Raw genomic sequence first — 21,721 nt, 5'->3', positions numbered from 1 at the left:
CCTACTGTTGGACCTTTATGTGGATTTCACCATTGTATTACGCATCGCTACAAATAAAATCGCTAACAACATATGGCCTGTTATGATCCTTTTATCCAAACTCTGCCATTTTGTATATTTGTGACACACTGCAGATTTTGTGAAGATTGCTTTATAATATTTGTTTACCATCTGCTGCACTCTATTTGGTATCTTGCAAGGATTTCTTCCTCCATTTTAAGTGACATTAGCAAAATCCAGCCAGTACGTAGGATTTTTTGGTTCTACTTTTGCTTCCCTAATGTGCTGGAAAATCGTGTTGCTGTGCTCTAGGCAAGTAGAGAAGCCTGGAAATCTTTCTGAACTCGTGTCATATCTAGCTAGTTTTTGGGCTGTGCCCACTTAAATGTCATGGTAGGATGGCAAAGGATCTCTGCACAGATCCGAGAAATATTTTGTTTGTTTGTTTCTGGTTTTGCTCTTTACAAGCATTGCCTGGCTAGTGTAAATTGGGCTTTTTTTAATGCCAGGTAACGTTTTCTGCCTTTCCATCAACATATTTTTAATTTATTCTTTTTGTACCACCATCAGGGATTTTGCAGTTCTGAGAACTTCAGCATTAATTTCTTAATCTTTTGAAATGAATAATGTGTGGTTTGTTTTGTTGGTTTTTTTTTTTTAATATTTTGCAAGTAGGCTCTAAGAGTTTTCCATCTTTCTTTTCATATTTGGTGGTCCCAGCTCAGTTTGTTCCCTCAAGGCAGGCTTGTTTAACAGCTTTTATCTCCGTATATTCGTGCGTCTCTGTCATGTTTCCCCTCTTCTGCATTTTACTCTGATCCCTTCTTGTTGATGCATGGCGTTCGTTGCGTTCGCTATTCCAGCAGCTGCTTCTTCAGCCTTTCTTACTCCGTTACACACTGCGACTGGGACTTGGGTTTCGGCCAGGTAGCAGTTTTACAGCTCCTCCTCCTTTCTGCCTAAAATGTTTCCAGGCAAGGAAGCGTTCAGTTTCAACTCACTAACTCTTCTTAATCTTTTCATCATTCATGACTTGCTGCAGGCTGGTAACCCTAGCAAGTAGTTTTAGCAATCTGGCAGTTCACCAGTTAAATTTCCATGAGACAAGGCTCTTGTAGGACATCGCTGTGCTGTCTAGTTCCTCTGCCAGCTTCCGTGTTTCCAGTGTCCCACAGCTCTCTTCTGGTACATTTTTAAAGTGTAATTCTAAGGTTTTTATGTTACTTTTTTTCCTTATTATTTCTCTCTTCTTGTTTTGCTCCCTCTTCTGCATTGTTTTGCCTTTTTTGTTATAGCTTTAGAATTCCCTGCAAGGTTTTCAGAGGCAAAATGAACAAACTCCCTTTCTCGGGTAATTTTAATGTGTTGACTCGGATCTCTTCCCAGTTTCTTGTGCGTAACTAGGAGCAAGAGTGAGTTTTCATCCAGAGACATAACGGCACTTTTTTTATGCTGATGTAATACGCAGGGGCTGCGATTGCAGAGAGCACGTGGATCGGTTAGAGCACGTCCATAGAGATGGGGACAGACAGACAGACAGACCGCCCCAGCCTCTGCTCACATCCTGAGCTGGTCAGGAGCAAACCTGCTCCGGTCCTGAAGCCGTACGAATGCACTCGCTCATCGCCGTGTCCTCACCCTCTGGTGTGTAACAGGTGTTTGGAATATGGTGTGTATGCTGCTCCTTGATTTCCCGGTGCACGTTAGCTCGGGCAGAGTGCTTTTGTTTTGCAGCCATATGGCTTTCTGACCAGCGTGCTTGGAACTTGGAGCACGGGCAGAATTGTTCTGGTCTGTCTGTCCTCATGTGTGTGGACATGTCCCGGCACACTGAGCCCCATCAGCTTTCAGGAAGAGGTGGGTGTCTCAGGCCTTTTAAATATCTCAACTCAAATGGGCCTGTGTGTTTGAGATTCCCCACAATAGATGTTTTCTGGGCAAAAAGGGGGGTGAATTTGTCAGCCATTCTTCGGTATCAGTTGGATGTTCCGTTATTGTTTTATTTTCAAAGAGCTCCCTCTCCAAAGGGAAGAAGCAAGTGTAAAACTGGGGTATACACCAATGTGCTTTGTGGGTTTTTTGTTTGGTTTTATTTTTTAATAAGTATCTAAGGAAGATATTTAAATTGCAGCAGGCAAAAATTGGAGACAGATCATTAACCCCTCCCTTCTCCTCCAAAGCTAGAGCAATAAAAAGAAATTAACATTTTGTAACTGATTTGGAGGGGAGGGGTGTGCTCCGTTTGTCTGGCGACTGGGGCAGCTCTCCCATCGGTGGAAGTGTACGAGCTTTTCAAGAGGACCGGGGCGGGAGAGGAGGACGGGGTGGACGCTGCTCCCGTCGGAGTGAAGGAACCGCACGGGATGTCTCAGCGACTGCGGCTTGTGACATCGGAGCGTGTTGTTGCACCAGCTGGTGCTAATGGGGGGGGATTGAGCCCCCTGGTAAATCTGCACCTGCTGAATCCCGCCATATGTCTTTGGAAAGTCTATTTATTCCTCCTTCAGATCTTCATATTACTAATTCTTTCTGAATGCCTTGCTCTGCTGGAGCCTTTCCGAATCTTGCTCCCTTTCCTCTGGTTCTGTTTCTCCAGCAGCCTCGTTCCTTACGCCAGAAGTGCCTTGTCTGTGCGTTTGTGGCTGTGCCGGAGCCGTCATCACGAAACCGTGATTGCCTGCTAACGCCGCTCGTGCCTCCTGCCTCCTCTGCACCCAGTCGCACTCTGACCAAAACCAGACTGGTTTTGCTTGTTCGCAAACCTCTGTCTTCATCTAAATCTCTATCTAGATAAGCATTGCGGATTTGTGTCCACTTGTAAGTTACAGTTTTTAAATCAGCATCGCTGTGTCAGGAAGAAGCAGAGATGCCCGTGCATTTGTAACAGGCGTGGGGGCAGAGGGGTGGGAGGAACTCGACATAAGGCAGGTGAGTTGAGGTAGGGCTGACAGTAAGACCAGAAGGTTTTAGTGGGAGGGAAACCAGTTACGTTTTTTTCTTTTTTTCTTTCTTTTTTTTTTTTTCTTTTTTTTTTAAACTTCTGATGAAAGAAACTGCCAAAACTTAACTCCATCTGGAAGGGTCGAAGCACACTCAGAAACTTTCCTTTCTGTTTGCTGTGTCAAAAGAACACCTTGATGGGTTTCAGCGCAGGATATTACGGCATGTCTAAGGCGCTCGGCTGCTGGAGAGGTTCTGGCAGTGAAAGAACTGTTGAGAGCAAAGTTTTGAGTACTTTGTCCATGCCCCCTTTTTAGATGTAATTGTAGTCTTTGGTAATTAATGTTTGGAGTCATACATTATTATTTCAGAGTACCCGCTTACCTGTGTAGTTGGCGTATACATTCTTTGTATTTTTATTTGCTTCTAAAAGTCCTGGTAAAAACCTTACATATTAAAATTGTAAATATCCTTCTTCCGTTGTTCATGAATGTAATGCATTTCTTTATTAGATGAAGATGAGGATGGTGATCGGATTACTGTTAGAAGTGACGAAGAAATGAAAGCCATGCTATCCTATGTAGGTATAGTATAACAAAAGCTGATATTTTCCAAGTTTTTCAGTTTGTGTTTGTGTATTTTTGCTTGTACCAAAGTGTTAATGTAAGCTGCAGTGTTCACAGTACAATATTCCTGTATTAAGTTCACAGTATAATATTCCTGTATTAAGTGTAGGTGTTTAAAAACTATATCACATGAGATACATGGACATACTTGACTTTTTAAAAAAAAAAAATTGTACACTTACTGATCATATCATAAACATTAAGAATAATGCATCTTAATGACTTTTGCATTAGGTATAGTGCAGGCTAAATGGACTATCAATTTCTTGTATTTTTTATGCAGTACTTAAAGTAACGGCTCATTAAAAATGAACCCCTGGGCTCTAAAAATTTTTCAAAATCTACTTTCATCTGGAGACTGTTTCACCCCTCCTAACGGAAGAGTTTCATTGTAGCTGCAGGCTCAATATTCATAGAGGATTTAAAGACGTATTTTCTCTTTTTTAATACGAGATATATGTGTGTCTGTGTGTGCCTTTTATATACGTAGACGTGTGTAAAATCTCTATCTAAATACCTATAAATATAAAATCTGTCTACAGAAATAAAGTGTGCAGTTACTTATTGAGACAAAATAATTTGAACATAGCTTCAGTGTATCTTTCATGTTGCAGATGTAAGTGAAAAAATCATTTAACATTTCCTTTTGAATGAAATTGATAAGCAAGAAAATAACAAATGGGTATTTTCTCTCTAAGCCAGATGGAATGCTAGTTCCTTATAAAGTGCACTTCTCACTATATTAATGGCCTTAACTTGGAACATACCAGAAACAAGCCCTGTTTAGTACCATTCATAGGTGGTTTTGGTGGGACTTAAGGACTCGGTTCAGTTTAGTCCTCCTCATCAGTTCCCCACTGCAGAGGAAGCAGAGCAGGGACATGCTTGGATCACCTACATCTTGCCTAGTGTCTACTTAATGCATCCCTCATGGGCACATATTCTCTAGTGTTTGGCAAAACCAACGTAGTTTTGTTGTTGTGAACTTAGCAGGTAAGTACACCAAACAATCGATGTTTCCCAGGAAGGGGGCTCATGTTTTCTAGGCTCCAGGAAGGCTTCCTCGGTGAAATTCTGATCCCTTGGATATCTGCAGAGATCGTACTATTTCAGCACCCCAGCGCTCTTCCCTTGCGAAGGCTGTGGTGGACGTTCGTCACCTGGAAGTCTGCTAGCAGATCCTGGTTCAAAGAGACTTCAGTCATTGCCCAGGACTTAATCCTGGGATGAAGGCAGTGCAGGTTCCAGATACTGGTGATTGACCTCTGTGAAACTCAAAGGATTTATTAAATAAGCCCCTCTCACGTGCAGTTTTCTTTCCAGAGGAGGTGAAACCATTGTATTACAACTTTGATGTTAAAGAGGGCAAGACAGTTGTGTGAAAGAAAGGAAGAAAAATCTTGCTGCAGTCAAGGGGGTTTTGTGCTTGTTTGAGGCTTTTTGGGGGTTTGTTTCATACAGCTAGATCACTGGTGGTGCTTCCTCACTGGAATTCCTTGTGTTTCTCAATTTTTTTTCTTTTTTTCCTCCTCCTCCTTAGAAAATGTCTGCCATTTTTGCTGTCAAACTGGAAAACTTGAATTTTCCTGGCACAGTCTTAAGATTAATCATGCCTTTCTAAGGTCATCTTTTTGCTATGCTTCCAAGCTTACTGTTAAAGTTTCAGTACATTAGAGTTATGATTGCTCAACTCTCTGCTTTCCCTTAAAAATTATGGGATGTCTGTAAATGACTTCTTTCCGCTTCAGCAGCTTTTCTTCTCTGAAAATGTTCCCTTCAGTTTTAAACTAGTTTTCTATTTGAGTGTTGCATTGACGGTTTAACTTTCTAACATCCGATAGGTGTCATTTTGGGATATGTTTGCAAGAAAACAAATGTTCTTAGCCTACAAGAAAAGGAATGAATCTACTGTAATCTTGACGAATATACTGGGGAAGAAAAATACTAATTTTTGAGTGTTTTGAGGCCTGCTACAAGTATTTGGAGGATTGAACAGCTGCTAAAATATTTCTAGGAATTTTGATGTGGTGCAGTTTGCCTCCAGTTCTGCTAGTATTCTCCAAAATGGAAGTGAAGGGTTTTATTTCAGCTTAAGAACAAAACCAATAATTCCCTAGGAATACAGATCTCTTCTGTGCAGGTATGACACTATAATTGGGGAAGATGTTTTGAATCGTGCACGACCTCTTATCTTTTAGGTTCTTTGGTTTCTGAACTTGACAGTAAGTTGTTTCAGGTGGTTCTGGAATTATTTTAGAGTATGCAGAAATACTTCGTATTATGCCTATGCAAATATTGTGGAATGGTAAATAAAGTTATTTTTCTGTTGTGCATTGCGGTTAATTAAAGACAGACATTGAGTAGCGGTGGAGTTGCACTTTAGCTGTTGTCTTGTATAAAAAGGCAGTAATTTTTTTGACAGCCACTGATTGGAAAGTTGCTTGCAGCTTTCTGAAAGCAAGGGGTACATGCTCTGGATCAATAACTGGCAAATTTTCCATTAAAAAGAATACCTGAACAATGTTCCAAATAGCCACTGGCATCTTAATTTTCCATGGAAACCTCAAATGCTCATGTGTGGAGGACAAGTCATTTTCAGACAATTTTTCCAGACTACTTGTTAACAGTTATTGCTGTCCCAAAAGGTTGACAGCTTACATGATTGATATTTCATTTACTTGTCATCACTGCTTGAGTAATGGAGAGGGCCATGTTTTTTTCTCTCTCTCTACCTCTTTTTTTTTTTTTTTTTCCGGTAGGAAACAGTCTCATGTATGTTTATTTTAGTTTATTATTCTAGAGAGTATGTAGTATATGTTTATACTGTGTGTATATATATGTCTTCAGGTCATAGAATGCCACTGGTAAAATGCTCATGAAAAAGTTTGTTTTTCTTAAGCAATTTTGGCCCCCAGTGGAGCAGGGGATTCTTTCACAGCTCCATGACTATTAGGTACTGGTGACACATTTTTATGAAGGGATATGGGGACGTGGGGGAGGATTTGGCATGTTGTTCATGACCCCCCTGATAGAAAATAAGTCTATGGGGTAGTCCCGACTCCTGAAAAACCTCTTGATCATTTTAAAAGAGTGGGCTTTTGTAAGGAACAACTTTGCTCTGTATAAGCACAGCGAAAGCATGTGTCGTGGTTATTTAAGGCGTGGATTTACATGTTTGTGCGCTAATATGAATGAGATGCCCCACTCAAAAATCTTGTGGTGGGGTTTTAATGAGGGAGATGCTTTTAGCAGCAGGCATTGTACTAGGTGTACACACAGGAGGTGGGGCTGGGCAGATCCTTAAACCCTCAGCAATTTCGTAACAGTTTTTTTTAAAAAAAAATTATTGATGTGAATGTGAAAAATGAAAGCACTGGAAGACTTCTGCATGGGTGTTGACTTTGATGTCCATCTAACATTTGCTTACTATTGTTCACGTGTTTAATCTCATTGTAAGAGGAAAGAAGAATGTTTTGTAACATTAGGTAGTTAAACTTTTGTCTTTTTTAAGTTGCATAAGTAAAAAATGCTTGCGTTATGGGAAACCATTGGTGTGAGTGAAATACATGTGTTTGATTCCGTAGAGACTTAGAATTTTTTTTTTTCTTCTTGACATCCCTTCTTGCCAGTTTGAGTAATAGTATCACAAAACACTGGTAACAGTGACATGCTGAAGTCTTAGACCACACTCGGCTGGTGAGAATTAGCATGAAAGTCAGTGGAGCTACACTGATTTATGCCATGAAGATCTGGCCCACAGCCAGCGTGTTTGCTTCAAAGATGTTCGGCAATTGCAAAAGAAACGTGCTTTGTGATGTGCTTTCAATATTTAACACATCGTGATGAGAGATTGTGGGTTATAGACAGTAAACTCGTAGCAAGGTCTGTCTCCTGCCCCAGGATTGTCTGGACATGCTAAATGTCCTGTCTGGTGAGCATTCATCCCTCCTCAGGAATGAGGGTCAGTTATGAAAGGCTAATAAAGATTTTGATTTATTTAATCCAAATGTTTATTTCTTCAGTTAATGCTGCTCTTCATCCTCGTGCCACCTCTCAGGCTTCCTCATACCACATCAGATATTTTCTGTCTTCCTGGGTCTTGATGTTCTCAGATACTTTTGCATCCCTTTTTGTCCATTCTTAGCCTTTCTTTGTCACTAACCTTCCCCCCGCAGATCGCTCCTAGCAGTCCCTGTAGAGCCCAAGGTCTCCGTACATCTGCAGTGGCTTCCCAGTAACGCTGGTTTGCATACCCTGCTGTGCATCAAATTTGTATTCTAAGAGAATGCACGACATCTCCGCTTATGTGGGATGTGGCCCCAACTGCCCTGACGGTGCTTCATCACTGCAAATTCTTGGATACTTTCCAAATTTTTTTTTCCCTTGGAGTTCTCCTAATTGCACAGTTTTGGACTATATTTACAGCGTTTCTTTGTTTCCACATTTGACTGGTTTTCCTGGCTTCTCCAGGTGCGGCAACTGCTGCGTTTGCTGTAAATGCTTCATTTTGCTCAGTCTTCTAAAGCGTTCCCAGTTTTCAGGTGGGCCTGAAACTTGCTTAGCTGAGCCAGTAACAGATCCCTGTGCTGGAGTCAGTACGCCCCTTGCTCCTGTTCCTCCCTGCCACTTGGTTGTGTGAACATTGCAAATGGTAAGAAAACATTCTAAAGGCTGATATGTACCATGGCAATTTAAAAAAAAAATACACTGAATTAAACAATCCGTAAGTGCTCTTACTACTATTCATACATTACTGAGTAATCTTTTTCTTTAATCTCTTTGCAGTATTACTCCACTGTAATGGAACAGCAAGTAAATGGACAGTTAATAGAGCCTCTACAGATATATCCAAGAGGTAATGCTTAACAAATTCTAATCAACAATGATGATATCAGTGAACTGTTTCATCAACAGTTATGTTTTTGGGAGGTTTAAATGCACATAACGTGATGTTTACCTCTTAATTTGGATAGAAGAATTCATTATTGTGAGGAGTGTAGTGAAAACTACATTTATTGCATATAAAATAGCTAATTTACTGGAGTAAATTAGACTAACAAGATTCAGTTTGCATAGTACATACTTAAGTACATTTAAAAAACTCATTGGTGATGGTTCTGCATGTATTCAAACCAAAGCAGATGAATAACTTAGGTTTTGGATACTTACGAAAATTGGGTTTTGTTAAAAGCTTTCAATGCATGTAAGTTCTATACGTGGTATATTTTAGTTGAGATTTGGGCACTTAGTGGTATCAAAATGATCGCGAGTAGTTTAATAGTTCTCCTGAACAGGGAAGATGTAATCAATTATGTGGGCTGAGGCAATTAAAAAATAGGTCATCCGCATCCTGACCAAAAATCTGTAGGCAGTTAGGTTTTGGGGAATGCACTGCTCTCTCTGAACTCAAATAGTGGTTAAAAAAAAGACTAATACGTTACATAATTCTGCTGATTCATTCAGATGCTCTCGCTATCCAGTCTTTGAATCTCTGGTTTTTAATTGATGAAACGATAAGGTTTAAATTCTCCAAGTAAATCTCCCAGCAATAAATTAATTGAAATAATTAAAAATTAAACTCTTCTCACTTAACTGATATTATACAAATAATCATACTATGAGTTTCCCAATTAAACATTCTAGCCTTCCATTACTTACAACTCTCTGAAGTTTGAATTGGGCAATTAACCAACAGCCTTCTCAAACACGTGCTAATAAGGTCTCAAAAGGAGGCTGGGTTTCCTGGTAGTTTCGTACGCTGCTACGGAAAAGAGACTTGAATTCCGGGGGAATATGGAGCGGGGGAATGTGGAGGTTATTTCTTTTTTATGGCTCAGCCTAACAGGATCGGGTTGAGAGTGGGGGCTGGCCGATACTCGAGCCGCAGGGCTGCAGTCAGCGGTCGGGATGCGTTCTCGTGAGACGCGTGCAAGGACGGCCGTGGAGCGGGGAGCTGCGCGCTGCCGCCTTGCCTCTTCCCGGGCTGAGCTGCGAGGGTCTCGGCCTTTCTCCTGAACCGCTGCCTGCAGAAAGCCATTTAATTACTGACGTACGCTCTGTCTAAACACACTGACTGCCCCTTGCAAGAAAGAAAATGCCAGGCTTTCAGGTGGCTTGGAGAAACTGATACAGTGGATGATCCTGATAGTGGGAAACCCTTCTTGGAAATCTAGAAGGCAATTAGATATATTTCCCCTTAAGCACACAGTTGGAGGAAGTGGTGGCAGGAGGTGCTCAGGAGCTGGCGTGCCTGAGTGTTTAAAGGGATATTTTGAGGTTGCAAATCAGGCTTAACCTTCTTTTAGAGTCTCCTTCCGGGTCATTGCTGAAGAACCAGCCAAGCAGATTCCTGCTCCTGCTGCTTTCCCCTTTTTCTGTTTCCTTTGCATCCAAGGATAATCTTTGTCCGTACAGATTCAGAATTCGCCTCCATGCTGCTGAGGATACGATCCCCATGTATTATCTCCATATTTTCACCATTGGCTCAACTGCACACGTGTCTGCTGGGTGTTTCCTCGTAGGTGGCTTGCCCCTTACTCCGAATTGCTTCGGAGCCGAGTTGCTGTTGCTTCTTTCCAAACCGCCTTCTTAAAACACCGATTCTTCCTAGGCTCCAGCTTTAAAGCTTCCCTGCGCTCCCCTCATACCCCGACTGCCTTTAAGTTCTGCTGCTGCTCTTCTGCAATATCGAACAACATGCACTTTCCTGCGTTGTTTTTCTGTCTTCTGGCATTTAAAGTTCTAGTCCTGCCTCTCCAATGAACGACCCAAATTTTGTTAGCGCAAGCACTTTCCTTTCATGCCCTTTTGGCCCTGTCTCTGCGTACTGCAGCTTAAAGACCCGTCAGTAACGTGCAGCTTTTCTGCCTGTAATTTAAAGGTTCTCCCTTTTTAAGAGCTTCCTTTGCAAGCCTAATCTTCCTTTGAGTCCTTTTCCCTTTCTGCCTCTCTTACTTCTGAGGAAGCCTCCCAGTTGCTGTCTCCAGTCAGCTTCTGAAAACTCCTGTTTTCCATAAAGCCTGCCAGGAGTAAATGCCTGTGTGCCATCCTGTGTTACCTTGGCTGTCCTGTATCCATTGGATAATTTAAAGATCTTTAAGGGGAAAAAAATGGTATTTTGTCTATCTAAAAAAAAAAAAAAAAAAGTATTGTTGCTGTCTAGGTGGTAGGAGCCAGAGTTCTTTTTTTTATGGTGAAAATAAACCTCTGTATGCATATATATAAATAAGAGAGTGTGTGCATATGCATACGTATATATATCCTGTCTATATTATATATAAATCCCATCTGTGGAATGCAAGGTGAATATACCATTCAAATATATATCATAAAAAATATTATTCTTTTAATATCTTGTTCAAAATGTTGATTTTAATCTATTGGAAAAATATAATATGCTTAGATGTATTTTAGAATAGTTTATTGTTTTCTGGGTTTTTTTTAATGCCCGGAGTATCATAATATTTTTCCTCTTTAAGATGCACATTCTAATGTAATTTAAAGGCACATGGCCTGGCCCTAACTGATGTGTTTAATAACTATCATCTGTGTCCTTCTGACTAATAAATAGTTCTGTTTCCTGCTGTCAAAAATTGAAGTGAAATGTATGTGCATCAGAGAAAGAGAAAAATCAAATTCATCCCTCCTCAGACAATCAATCAAAAGTGACAGGCCCTTTAACATACAATTTGTAGGGCACTGTAGTCTTAAAATGGGAACTGTCTGTAACATGTAGCTAGAAGCCTTTGTGGCTTTAACATTTGACAAAAGCACATCCACCGAACGGAAGAACGAGGCAATATATAGTTCGAGAGACTTTAGGAAAATACTTTCTCCTCAAGCAGCACCTCCCTTTGTAAACCTAGATATCATAATAAGACGCCACGTTTGTACATCTGTGTCCAAAATGTGGCATTTTGTATTGCATTTATCCAGTATTTGGTTTCCTGAGACTCATGCTGGTGCCCCTGATGTGTTTTTTCCACATTTAAAACAAACTGTCTGCGTTTGACAATCTGACTAATTCGTGACGTGTGGCCACTGATTCCTTTAAAATACATCTTGCAAATATTTCTGTTAAATGCCAGAAAAGATACAGCATGTGAAAATATAGTGACATAAGATACTGATTTTAATTTGAATTACAAAAAAGAATCTGATAATTTAAGCCAAGAGTTCTCTTGATTTTGATGTGTTTTAAGCAGAAATTAGAATTTATATTACATGGTGTCAGAAAGCTCTTAGCATTTATAAATGCTCACTCCTGCAAGTTAAAAATCCTGGTTCATAATTCCCACTCTGGGTCTTGTGAGGCACTTTTCAATCATTTCTCTCTGCTAATTTTGGTGTCACCCTCATTTCTTTTTAAAAGATTCATTTTGAGCAAATTTGTAAATGGCCCTGATGTGTTCTACAATTTAGTCAATTACTGTTTCAGCCTGCAAGCCTCCTGGGAAACGGAACATACATGGCCTGAAGGTACGAATTTCAATAATTGTTTCAGTAAAGTTAGATGGATTTGTAATGCTGTGTTCCACTTATTGAAATGTCAAATAAAACTGCACTTTCTTGAGCTCTGACAAGCAGATTTTTTTTTTTTAAATTTTTTTTGTGTGTGTGTGTGAGGGTGGGAGAAGGATTCATCTGCTGGGTGTTGGCTGCGATATCTATATATACAGTTTTATTAAAAATGGAATTGCCTTTCTTTTTGTTTTTAACCTCTGTTAATAAGGTTCCTAAATTTTAATATTCAGTTTATCAACTAATGTCTGCTACTACTTCAAAGAGTTTAAAAAAAACCCCACCGTATTAATTTGATTTTAGTAATTTATCTAAGTGTGGAAGGTTGTTTGATTCATTCAGGTATGCTTATTGCTTCTGTAATCATACCCATTTTGAAATGCAGAAGACTACAAATACATTAAATGACTGTTTAGCTTTTAAAATTAGAACAAATGGTGGACACATCATCTCTTTTTCTGTATTATTTAACTAAGCGTTTAAGATGTAAAGATAGTGTATTGTAGTCCATGAATTATATAGCCTGCTAACCTACATACAGGCGAGACCTCAACCATCGGCATGCCTAGCAACAAGCTAATTAACCTTCGTAGTGAAATGAGAAATTCATGGCAAATTACAGGTTAATTAGAATAGTGTCCTCTGAACACAAACGACTGATAAAGATTCTTTCCCTGCCTGCAGGTAAATACACGAGCAGGGTCTGCTAATAATAGCAGTTCGGCAGTCTCGGATTCCCTTCCAAGCAATAGGTAAGAGTCAAGAACGGGAGCATTATGTTTTGTTTTCTTTTCTTTTATTAAAACAAAATGGAACCGTGTGTGCGGTAGTTACCAACGGTAAGCCTGATGTTGAATAACTTTTTTTCAATATGACTACTGGGCACGCAGGAGTGAAGTGGAGAAGACGAAATTACCTTGATTCATGGATCTTGTTAGACTCGTACTGCTGGTTCTTCAGGAGAATTATTTTCTGCTGAAAGAAATAAGTCTTTGCTGGCTATTTCAGATGGCTTTGTCCTTTATAAAGCATTGAAATACTGTTTATGGGTGAGCTAATTTGTTTTAGTTGATCTAATAATCACTGTCTATGGCAAGGTCTGTATGTTCAGGTCTTTGTTGCTTATCTCATTCCAGGATTCTTTGATTTTAACATTTGATACCCAATTCAGTAGGTTTATTATTGTGGGATAAGATACTTGAAAAATCTGAACAGCTTAGGTGCCCTGTTTCATACAGTTTCAGCAAAGTTGTGGAGGCCATTTCCCTTATTTTTCTTTTTAGATTTCAGTCCAAATTTCAAAACCCGTATTAAGATCTTAAAACGCAAGAAAACTCTTTCTCTTTTTTCCCTAGGCATATGTTTTCAAATACTGGAGCATAAACTCCCTTTTATTGCATGAACTGTTACAGGAAGGTGTTGTGCTCAATACTGATGTTAAACAAAAAACCACCCCACAAAAAGCCTTGTGTATTCTTTAAAGGAAATAAGAAAAGGCTGGCTCCATCCTCTTCATATAAGAGCATATTTGAAATGTGGGAGTAGAAATCTCTGGAGGTCCCTTTCAACCTAAATTATTCTATTATTCTAATAAGCATATAATATTACATTTATCCGTGCATCAGCGTGCTGCTCCCTTTTCTCTCTGAGAGCATTTTGAAAAAAAAAAATTGACAGACATGAACATGATCAAAGACGCAATCATATTGCATTAAGGATGTTCGGTTGGTGAAGCGGCGCTGCCCGTTCTGGCAGACACCGCGAAGTGCTGCAGTGGTGGGACTGTCCCCCAACCTTGTCTTTGCATGATGGGTGCAATGTGACGTGGTTGCCCGTTGACAAGGAGGGTGCCACCACACGTGGTTGGCAGCAGTGCTGGAGTTGTGCTACAGTGGGTAGCCCCATTCAAGTACCCCTAAAACCAATTTCGATGCTGCCTTTAGTGGCTTTGCTAATTGTAGAGATAAAAATAGAAAGCCGATACCCTGTGTCCATCTCCTCTGGCAACATTTGCCCCCATCCCTTGGGGAACATTTGCTGCGTATTGCAATGGTGAAGATCCTGTCCAAGACTCTTTAAAGAAAATAAATCTGAATGTCTTTATGAACTGCAGTCCTCCTCCCAATCTATCGTACCGCTGAACTAAATAAAGCTGCTTTCTGTCGCTGTTGTGCTTTGGCTTTCAGTACTTCCCGTACTTTGAGCTTGTTCTTAAAGTGCGTTGAAAAGGAGGCTTCTAGAAGATTCTTGTCACCTTATTTGGTGGTTAATTGCCATTCCTTTTCCAAAACCTTCTGCACTATGAGTTTTGTTTTTGAAGTAATTGAAAGTCTCTCTTTGTTTCATGTTCACAAATTGTTAGTCATGAAAGATGACAAGATCAACTTATGTTTCCTTGGAAAACTTAATTTTTCTTTAAAGTAGTCGTGGGAACAAGAGGCCTATTAAAGAACAAAGCCACCAAATATGAAATCTGTGTTTTCACTGTTCTTGTTAATAATGATCTGTGATCAAGACACGTGCACATGCCTTTCAAGAATATATTATTTTGTACTTTTTTTTTTTAACTTCAGTAATAAGAGCAGAATGTCTCTTTGAGATTAAGTTTTGCAGACCTACTTCTATCCAGGCAGTTTGTTGTATTGAAGGTACAAGGAACAGAGTTTGTCAGGAAAGGAGGTGAAGCAGTATTTTGCAAGTGGGTGGAAGTAGTTTGAAGCCATTAATACTTTTACCTACAAAACACACCCAAGCTGATAGTTGTGGTTTGTTAAAGTTCTCTTACTAGAAAAAAAATAATATGGGTCATTTTGCCTAATGTAAGACTACTGACACAGGAGTAGTTTCTCCTGAAAAAGCCCAGGGATGGCAGCAGCAGGTTGACCTGGAATGGATGCACATGGTAATCTGGACTGACGCCCCTCAGTGTTTAGGCATGTCCCGGAGATGCCGGAATCCGGAGTTGTACTCGCCCGCTCACCGCGCTCCGGTCTGTGGTCAGCTGAGGTGGTGAGGCATCATCGACGGCACACCCTTCTGCTGCAGATTTGTAGAAGTTATTGAGGGATAATGCCTTAAAGGGTTTTAAAACAAGATAAGGCACCTCTAAACCAGATGTGAATCTTATTTTCCTGCTGTTTTTTGAAATACCTGGGGTGTGAGGGTATCTTTTTTTTTTCTTTTTTTTCTTTGAACTGGCAAGCAATAGGTTGTATCTCAAAGGGTAGGACAGTCAGGTATCTAAAAAAGCTAGTTTGTAAAGGTGAAAAATACATCGATTTTCTTCAGCGTTCATTGCTTCTCCATTTCTGCTGTCTGCGGTTTGAGGAGTAGCTATACTGAGCATCAGTCAGCATTGCTAAAGTCAAATCTATTCAGAATATGTAACCATGAACTTAACCTGATGGCTTGTTGTTTCTTATGGTTTCACTTCATTTTATGGGGTGAAATGGCAGTCATTAAAAAGAATTGCCTTTTTTTTTTTTTTTCCCCCAGCTTAAAACAGTCTTCTGCAGAGCTGAAGAAAATACTTGCAAATGGCCAGGTAGGTGCGCTGAATTGAGTCTTGGCTACATGCACATCTCGTTACTGCCTAATAACTGCAGTGACTGGCATACCAGAAATAGGTGGAGAGATGCTTACTGCTCATTTCGCTGTAATGTGTTCTTTTAATACAGAACTGGAGGGACCATGAAAACCTTCATGATATGAATGAGTTATGTGTCCTGATTTACTTTGATTGGCATAGCAATTTGCTTCCCATTTCTCAAAATGTGCTAATCAGATTTAGCTCCAGATAGATTGAAGTACCTCACACATGTTGCGCTGCTGCCACAATTTCAGGGAAGAAAGTTAATCAATTTTGAATAACTAAGTCAACTGCTGAGTTAGAGTGACCTTCGTATTTTTTAGGGCAGTAGATACTTAAATATTTAGCAGGTTCTTGCAAGGAAGGGCTCTGTAATATTTGGAATCACCTTATGTTGTAGCTTCTTTAACAAAAACAAACGAACAAAATGAAGCCAAAACAAAACCCCCAAAGTTGTGGAAAGCTGTCTCGTTACTTTCTCTTCCTGCTCCAGGCATTCAGATTCTGGCACCCAGAAGTGAAAGGTTTAATATAACAATTGATGGGCAAATGAATGTCCTGGACAAACGGAGCAATCGTTTTTGAGCTGAAACCCATTTTGAGCTGAACATGTGGGCAGGCTTGCGGTAGCATAATGCCATTAAATATACACCGTTACATTAAACTACCTTAAAAGAATCTCGGATTCCTCAGCAGCAACATAAATATGTTTTAATGTTTGTCATAGTGAAAGCCCTTTGATAGCCTTGGAGGCAGGCACCTGTCCATTGCGATCAAGCTTGCCTATTAGGCTCTATTGACTGAGACATCTGTGTCACTGCAAATAAAAGACTCTTATTGATTTTCTTAACTGCTGTTCACTTCCCCTCCATGTTTCGAAGGCTGAAATCTTAATTATCTCAGATGCGTATTCAGTGCCTTCACACAATGACCTCTCCAAGCCTCATTGGCATTTCATGAATCAAGTAGTTGTAGTTGAGCGTGTCAAGAAGATAAAGGCAGGTCTTCATGCTTGTCCTTCAGTATCACCTGTAACATTGTGGTCTAATAGATGAGGGTGCCCCTCTAAAATGTGAGTCGAACAGCCCGGTATCGCAGCCTTGCCTGCTTGGCACCGAATCCTTTGAATACAGCTTGGAAATGTATTTTTAAGCTTGTCAGCGTTCCTTACGTGCAGACGCAGTTTAATATTCACAGGTTCCTACCAGGTAGATTGGGTAATGTTTCAAAATTGTAGCTAAGCAATATATTTCTCTGGATAACTTCAAATTGTGTAAGTACCAGCAGCATGCATCTGAACTTTTAAAATGAAGCTGATAATTACTCCAATATTGCTAATTTTTTTTTTTTAAAGCAGAATTACCGAATGTGAGTAAATCTTTGTAAATCACATCTTTTTGTGATGGAGTCCATAAGCTGTATTTGGCATTCTATTTGTTCTAAGTAATAGAAATGAGTATTTTGTGTGCCCTGCCATACGTTGTTACAGACTTCTTTCCTGCGTAGTAGAATTTTGGAAAGATACAAAGGAACCAAAACTCTTACTATGATATTAAAAAAATGTTACTTAAACCCATTAAAAAAAAGAAAATAATAAGTTTTAATACTACCTTTTAGTGACACTGCTCTGATAGGAGTTACACTGCTTTCTGTCGAGAGAAAAAGCTTTTTGTTATGCTGCATTGTGTTCTGCAAAATTTGGTCACAGATCCGTAACTGGAAATAGGTTTCTAGTTGTAACTTTAACTTTGCCTCCTTTGGGGGGATTAAGTCACACTTATCATTACTTAAATATGTGTTGGGTTATTATTTTGTATTATTTTTTGGCAGTTTATGCTTTCAGGCGTTCATAATGATATTCCTCTAGTAGTTTCCATTTAGGTTTAATAAGGAATTCATATTAATCATTAAAAGAAGGGGACATGATTCTTCAAGATAATCAAATATTGACAGGTTAGAAATAGCTTTCTGCCTAGGTTCATTGATATAGGTGATGCGATATAAATATTTATTTCTTTTCTGTCACTCAGAGTAAATGCCACCAATTGATTCAGCATTGATATAGTGTCAACAGTTCATAAGAAACATTTGACTGGCTTGTGTTTTCCGATTAGTCTCTGCTCTATAAAGTGGGATTTACTAAATCTCTTCAATTGTCTGCTCATAGAGTGTGACTGCTTTCTGAAACCATTATTGCTTCGATTCGTAAAGCAAAGGTATGGCTATAGGACTTTGCCTCTGTCAGGCCTCTACATATAAAATAAGGATTAATTGAGCATTTTGGTTTTAATGATTTACAAGAGATAGACGTTGATTTCTTTCAAAAACAGCGGGTATAAGCAAGGGATGTTTTGTTTGCTGATCCGTAATTGAAGTCTGTTTTGCTTTTTCATTAATTCTGGTAGTATTGGCATCCGATCAAACTTGGTTTTGCAGGTTTAATATTCCAGTCCATACTGGCAAGTTCATTGTTATTATGTTATCATTTTATGATTGAGAATCCAGTTTTCCCAGTAAAATAAATAAATCACCACATGTTTTTGGCATCTTTATTTGAGCCAGTAAATCACCCTTTATCTCTCTATCGGTTGCTGGCAGATACTTGTTCCACCCCAGCCTTGCTGTTTCACCCTGGGTTTCTGGTTGCTCTTTGTGCCTAGAGACAAGAACTGGTGCTGGGCTCCAGCGGGTGCAAGCGGTGCAGCATCACAGTACGGCTGCGCCTGTCGCTGGCTTTTAGGGAATGGCGGGAAGAAAATGCTGTCCTTTCACCAGTTAGCAAAAAGGAGGAGAAAAGAGAATACGCTTTATGTCTCTGGTTCTGCTCAATTTGTTGCTTATAACTTGTGTAACTACCAAAAAATTCTGCTTTTTTCCCCCCCAAGAAGCAAAGATACAAGTAAGTTCATAGCTCTGTGGATGCATTTGATTTCTCTAAAGAGTTTTGTTTATAAGAACATCGCTGGGAATAGAGGAAAGAGGCGTTTGTTGTTACCTCAAAGACTGGAGAATTAAAGTCCTCCACCTTCGGAGAGCACAACTCCTTAAACACAGGATGTGCTTTAAATTAATGAGTACTGCAGTCTGAGAGAAGTTACGTTTAGAGCAAGGAATCCAGTACAGATTCTTTACATATTTTACAACCCATTTGTGAATTGTTGTTCCTTATGAAGTGTCTTTTTTTCCCCCCCTTTATTTGCATTTTCTGATTGTTGCAGTAAGAAAGATAGCTTTCGGTAGTAAAATGAATTTTCATTTGCATCGTAAACCTTGATACTTGAATGGGCCGTTTCATACCCTCTTAAGATATCTGGCCCAGGTTTAACTACAAACAAACAGGTAGTAATGTAGAGTCAACTTCTGCTTTGAGGTATTTTGAATTTTCTCAGAACTCGGAGATTTTGACCTCACTGGAAGAAATGCATAGAGGAAAAGTGTTCCCTGTGAGACACAAGCATGCTTTTTATTCAGGTAGTGAAAGGAAAGAGCACAAATTTTGGCGTTGATAATTTCTGTCCTTAAAACGTATTATTTTAAATCAATTAAATATTCCATTTTCTGTTTGTAAGACATGCTGAATATTGACTCTTTAGGGCATTTCAGCTTGTTACCATCACTTACGTGTTCCAGCTGAAGCCAGGGGCAAAGTTCCTCTTATCTTCACTGACATCCTATGAAAGGGGATGCTTAAACATGGCTTAGTAACTGAAGGGCACGTGTCCCCGCTGAATTTTAAAAGCCGTTTCCGAAGTTGGGTAAATACAGATAGTTAGCTTACGGCGAGGTCTGCGTGGCTCTCACCATGGTGCTCGTGGTACTTGAAACAGCTAATTTGAAGCTCTCTTAGATGTGCTTACGTGATCTCTAATCACATCAGTGATAGCAGACCAGGCATATCATTAGGGGTTTTTTGGTGCCTTTTAACGCACAAAAATGACAGAAAGTCTTTAAGCAGCCACGCCAACTCATGTGAAATGTTTAACTTGGTAACCCATCAAATGGAAACAGTTAATTAGAAGCAAGTTAATGATTTGGTAACAAATTCCTAGGAAAACATCTTTTAAAAATGGGATTCACCCAGACGTTTATTACTTACAATGATCAGGCAATGCAGGGAGATCTTTTTGGAATAGCAAATGCATGCAGCCCAGAATTTACTCTCATTAAAATAATTTCAAGTATGCATGTGCATTCCAAAAATGTCTGTAGTGATTTTTTTTTTTAAAATAGGTGGTTTAGCTGGGGGATCAGTATAACTGTCTTTATACAGGAGAAGGTTGAACTGTAGTTTTACATTTGAATTGCTCATCCAGCAAGGTGATGTATAATAAGCTTTTATAAAACCCATATCAGAAAGATCCTGAATTCCAGCATTTGCAACGTACAGTGCTTGTATCAGGCTTCTGCTCAAATATCTGAGGATATCGTCATATCTGGAGAGTTGTCCCAGTGAGCAGAAAGATTGAGGCAAGCAATTAGTTGTGTATTTCAAGAAAATTTATTTTTCTTGGATAGCAATTCAAGACTCTTTTTTTTTTTTTCCCCCAGAATATTTGCTTTAGTTAAAAGATACATAAATTAAGCACTACAAAGGAATCCTACTGACAGAAGTGTCACTCAATTAGTATCAATTATGCTGATTCCAGAATAAATCATAAACTTTTCTAGCCATACTTAAGATGACAGTTTTCTGTTGGATTGTTTCCATTCACCTCCAACTTTGGCTTTGGTTATGTGCTGTTCTGGAGACCCTTTTCCTATCAGTATCTGTGACCTGACCCTCTTGAGCTATATTATATCATTCCATTTTGACACCTTTTATCAAACTTTAATGAAATGACCCAGGCAAACAAATTGTCATTAAACTTTCCATCACTTTGTCCCTTGGTATCGTCTTTTATAAATTGGACAGCAAATGTTGTATTGATCTTCTCGTTCTTGCAGCTGAACTTGAAATGACCCAGACTGCTTGTTGTTTATGGCCTAGAGTTGCTTTTCCTTGACATTTCCATCCACAGCATGACATCTCTTTTGTTTTTCTTTCTTTCTTGTGGAGATGAATGAACAAGACATACGGTATCGAGACATCCTCGGTCATGGCAATGGAGGCACAGTCTACAAGTGAGTGTTGAATTTCACTTAAAATTTTTGAAAATAAAATTTAACAGTGCTTCTTCCCTCCCCCCCCTTCATATTTGTAGTGAGATATAGGTGGGCTGTTGCTGCTGTGCAGAGATTATAAAAGCAATTCTTAATATAAACTTTTAAAGAATTCTCTTTACATATTTACAAGGTATCTGTTTTTGGGTGCCGTGAGGGCTGGTGCATTTTTATTATCTTTTTAATACTTGGCTTTGAATCCCTCCTGGGTAACAAGTTAATGGTTCACAAGTGGAACTTGAAACGTCCTGAAGCATAATGAATTGCCTTCAGTATTTGCAATGCCATTATTCTTGCTGGCTCACCACGCCCTTTGCTAGCCCAGCACTGAGAATGACACCAGTGGGATGCGATGACACCATTGCTCTGCCTTTCTCTAGCAATTCAAAATTAGTAAATACCCCTTTTGCTGTCGCAGTGACTTCCCTCCCTTATGAGCAGCTTCACGCACAGGCTGATGAATATATTAAATGATAAACTCCCCCAAATTTTGGTAGTGAAGCTTATACCCTGCAGCCAGTATTAATTTTAATATTGTAAAGATTATAATAGCAGAGATATAGTTTTCTCGACAGGAAAGTCTTTCTCATGCATAGTACAAAGTTTAAACTACATAATGTAATATCTGGTACTTAATAGTCTGCAGTGGTGTATGAAAAATATTCCACTAGGAATTAAGAAATCCATACTTTGTAAGAAAGCCCTGAGGGAGTAATAAAGGTTTCCTCCAGAGAGCTATTTACCATATACAGTAACCCAGCATCCCATTATGATTTTGTTTATACCTTAGACATTTTAACTTTGATATTAACAATTTTTTTAAATGTTTTAAAAGCTACGGTGCATTTAGTTTAGTTTCTAATTGGCTGCCAACATTGCAAAACGA

At 39.3% G+C, this 21,721-nt stretch overlaps 1 protein-coding gene across 1 annotated transcript in view; it reads left to right on the top strand.

Annotated features, from left to right (window-relative positions):
• The window catches only part of MAP2K5 (mitogen-activated protein kinase kinase 5), a 142,821-nt gene that overhangs the window by 9,274 nt on the left and 111,826 nt on the right, over positions 1–21,721 (top strand). The window contains exons 3-8 of the mRNA XM_075713812.1: positions 3,453–3,520; positions 8,352–8,421; positions 12,004–12,044; positions 12,771–12,838; positions 15,582–15,630; positions 20,732–20,796. Coding sequence (XP_075569927.1) covers positions 3,453–3,520; positions 8,352–8,421; positions 12,004–12,044; positions 12,771–12,838; positions 15,582–15,630; positions 20,732–20,796 — 361 coding nt within the window. The remainder of the gene's footprint in view (positions 1–3,452; positions 3,521–8,351; positions 8,422–12,003; positions 12,045–12,770; positions 12,839–15,581; positions 15,631–20,731; positions 20,797–21,721) is intronic.

This window comes from Pelecanus crispus, chromosome 7 (genome assembly GCF_030463565.1).
Source record: "Pelecanus crispus isolate bPelCri1 chromosome 7, bPelCri1.pri, whole genome shotgun sequence".
NCBI classification, from domain to species: Eukaryota; Metazoa; Chordata; class Aves; order Pelecaniformes; family Pelecanidae; genus Pelecanus; species Pelecanus crispus.
Note: the sequence above shows the minus strand (reverse complement) of the source record. Positions and strands in the feature narration are given on the sequence as shown.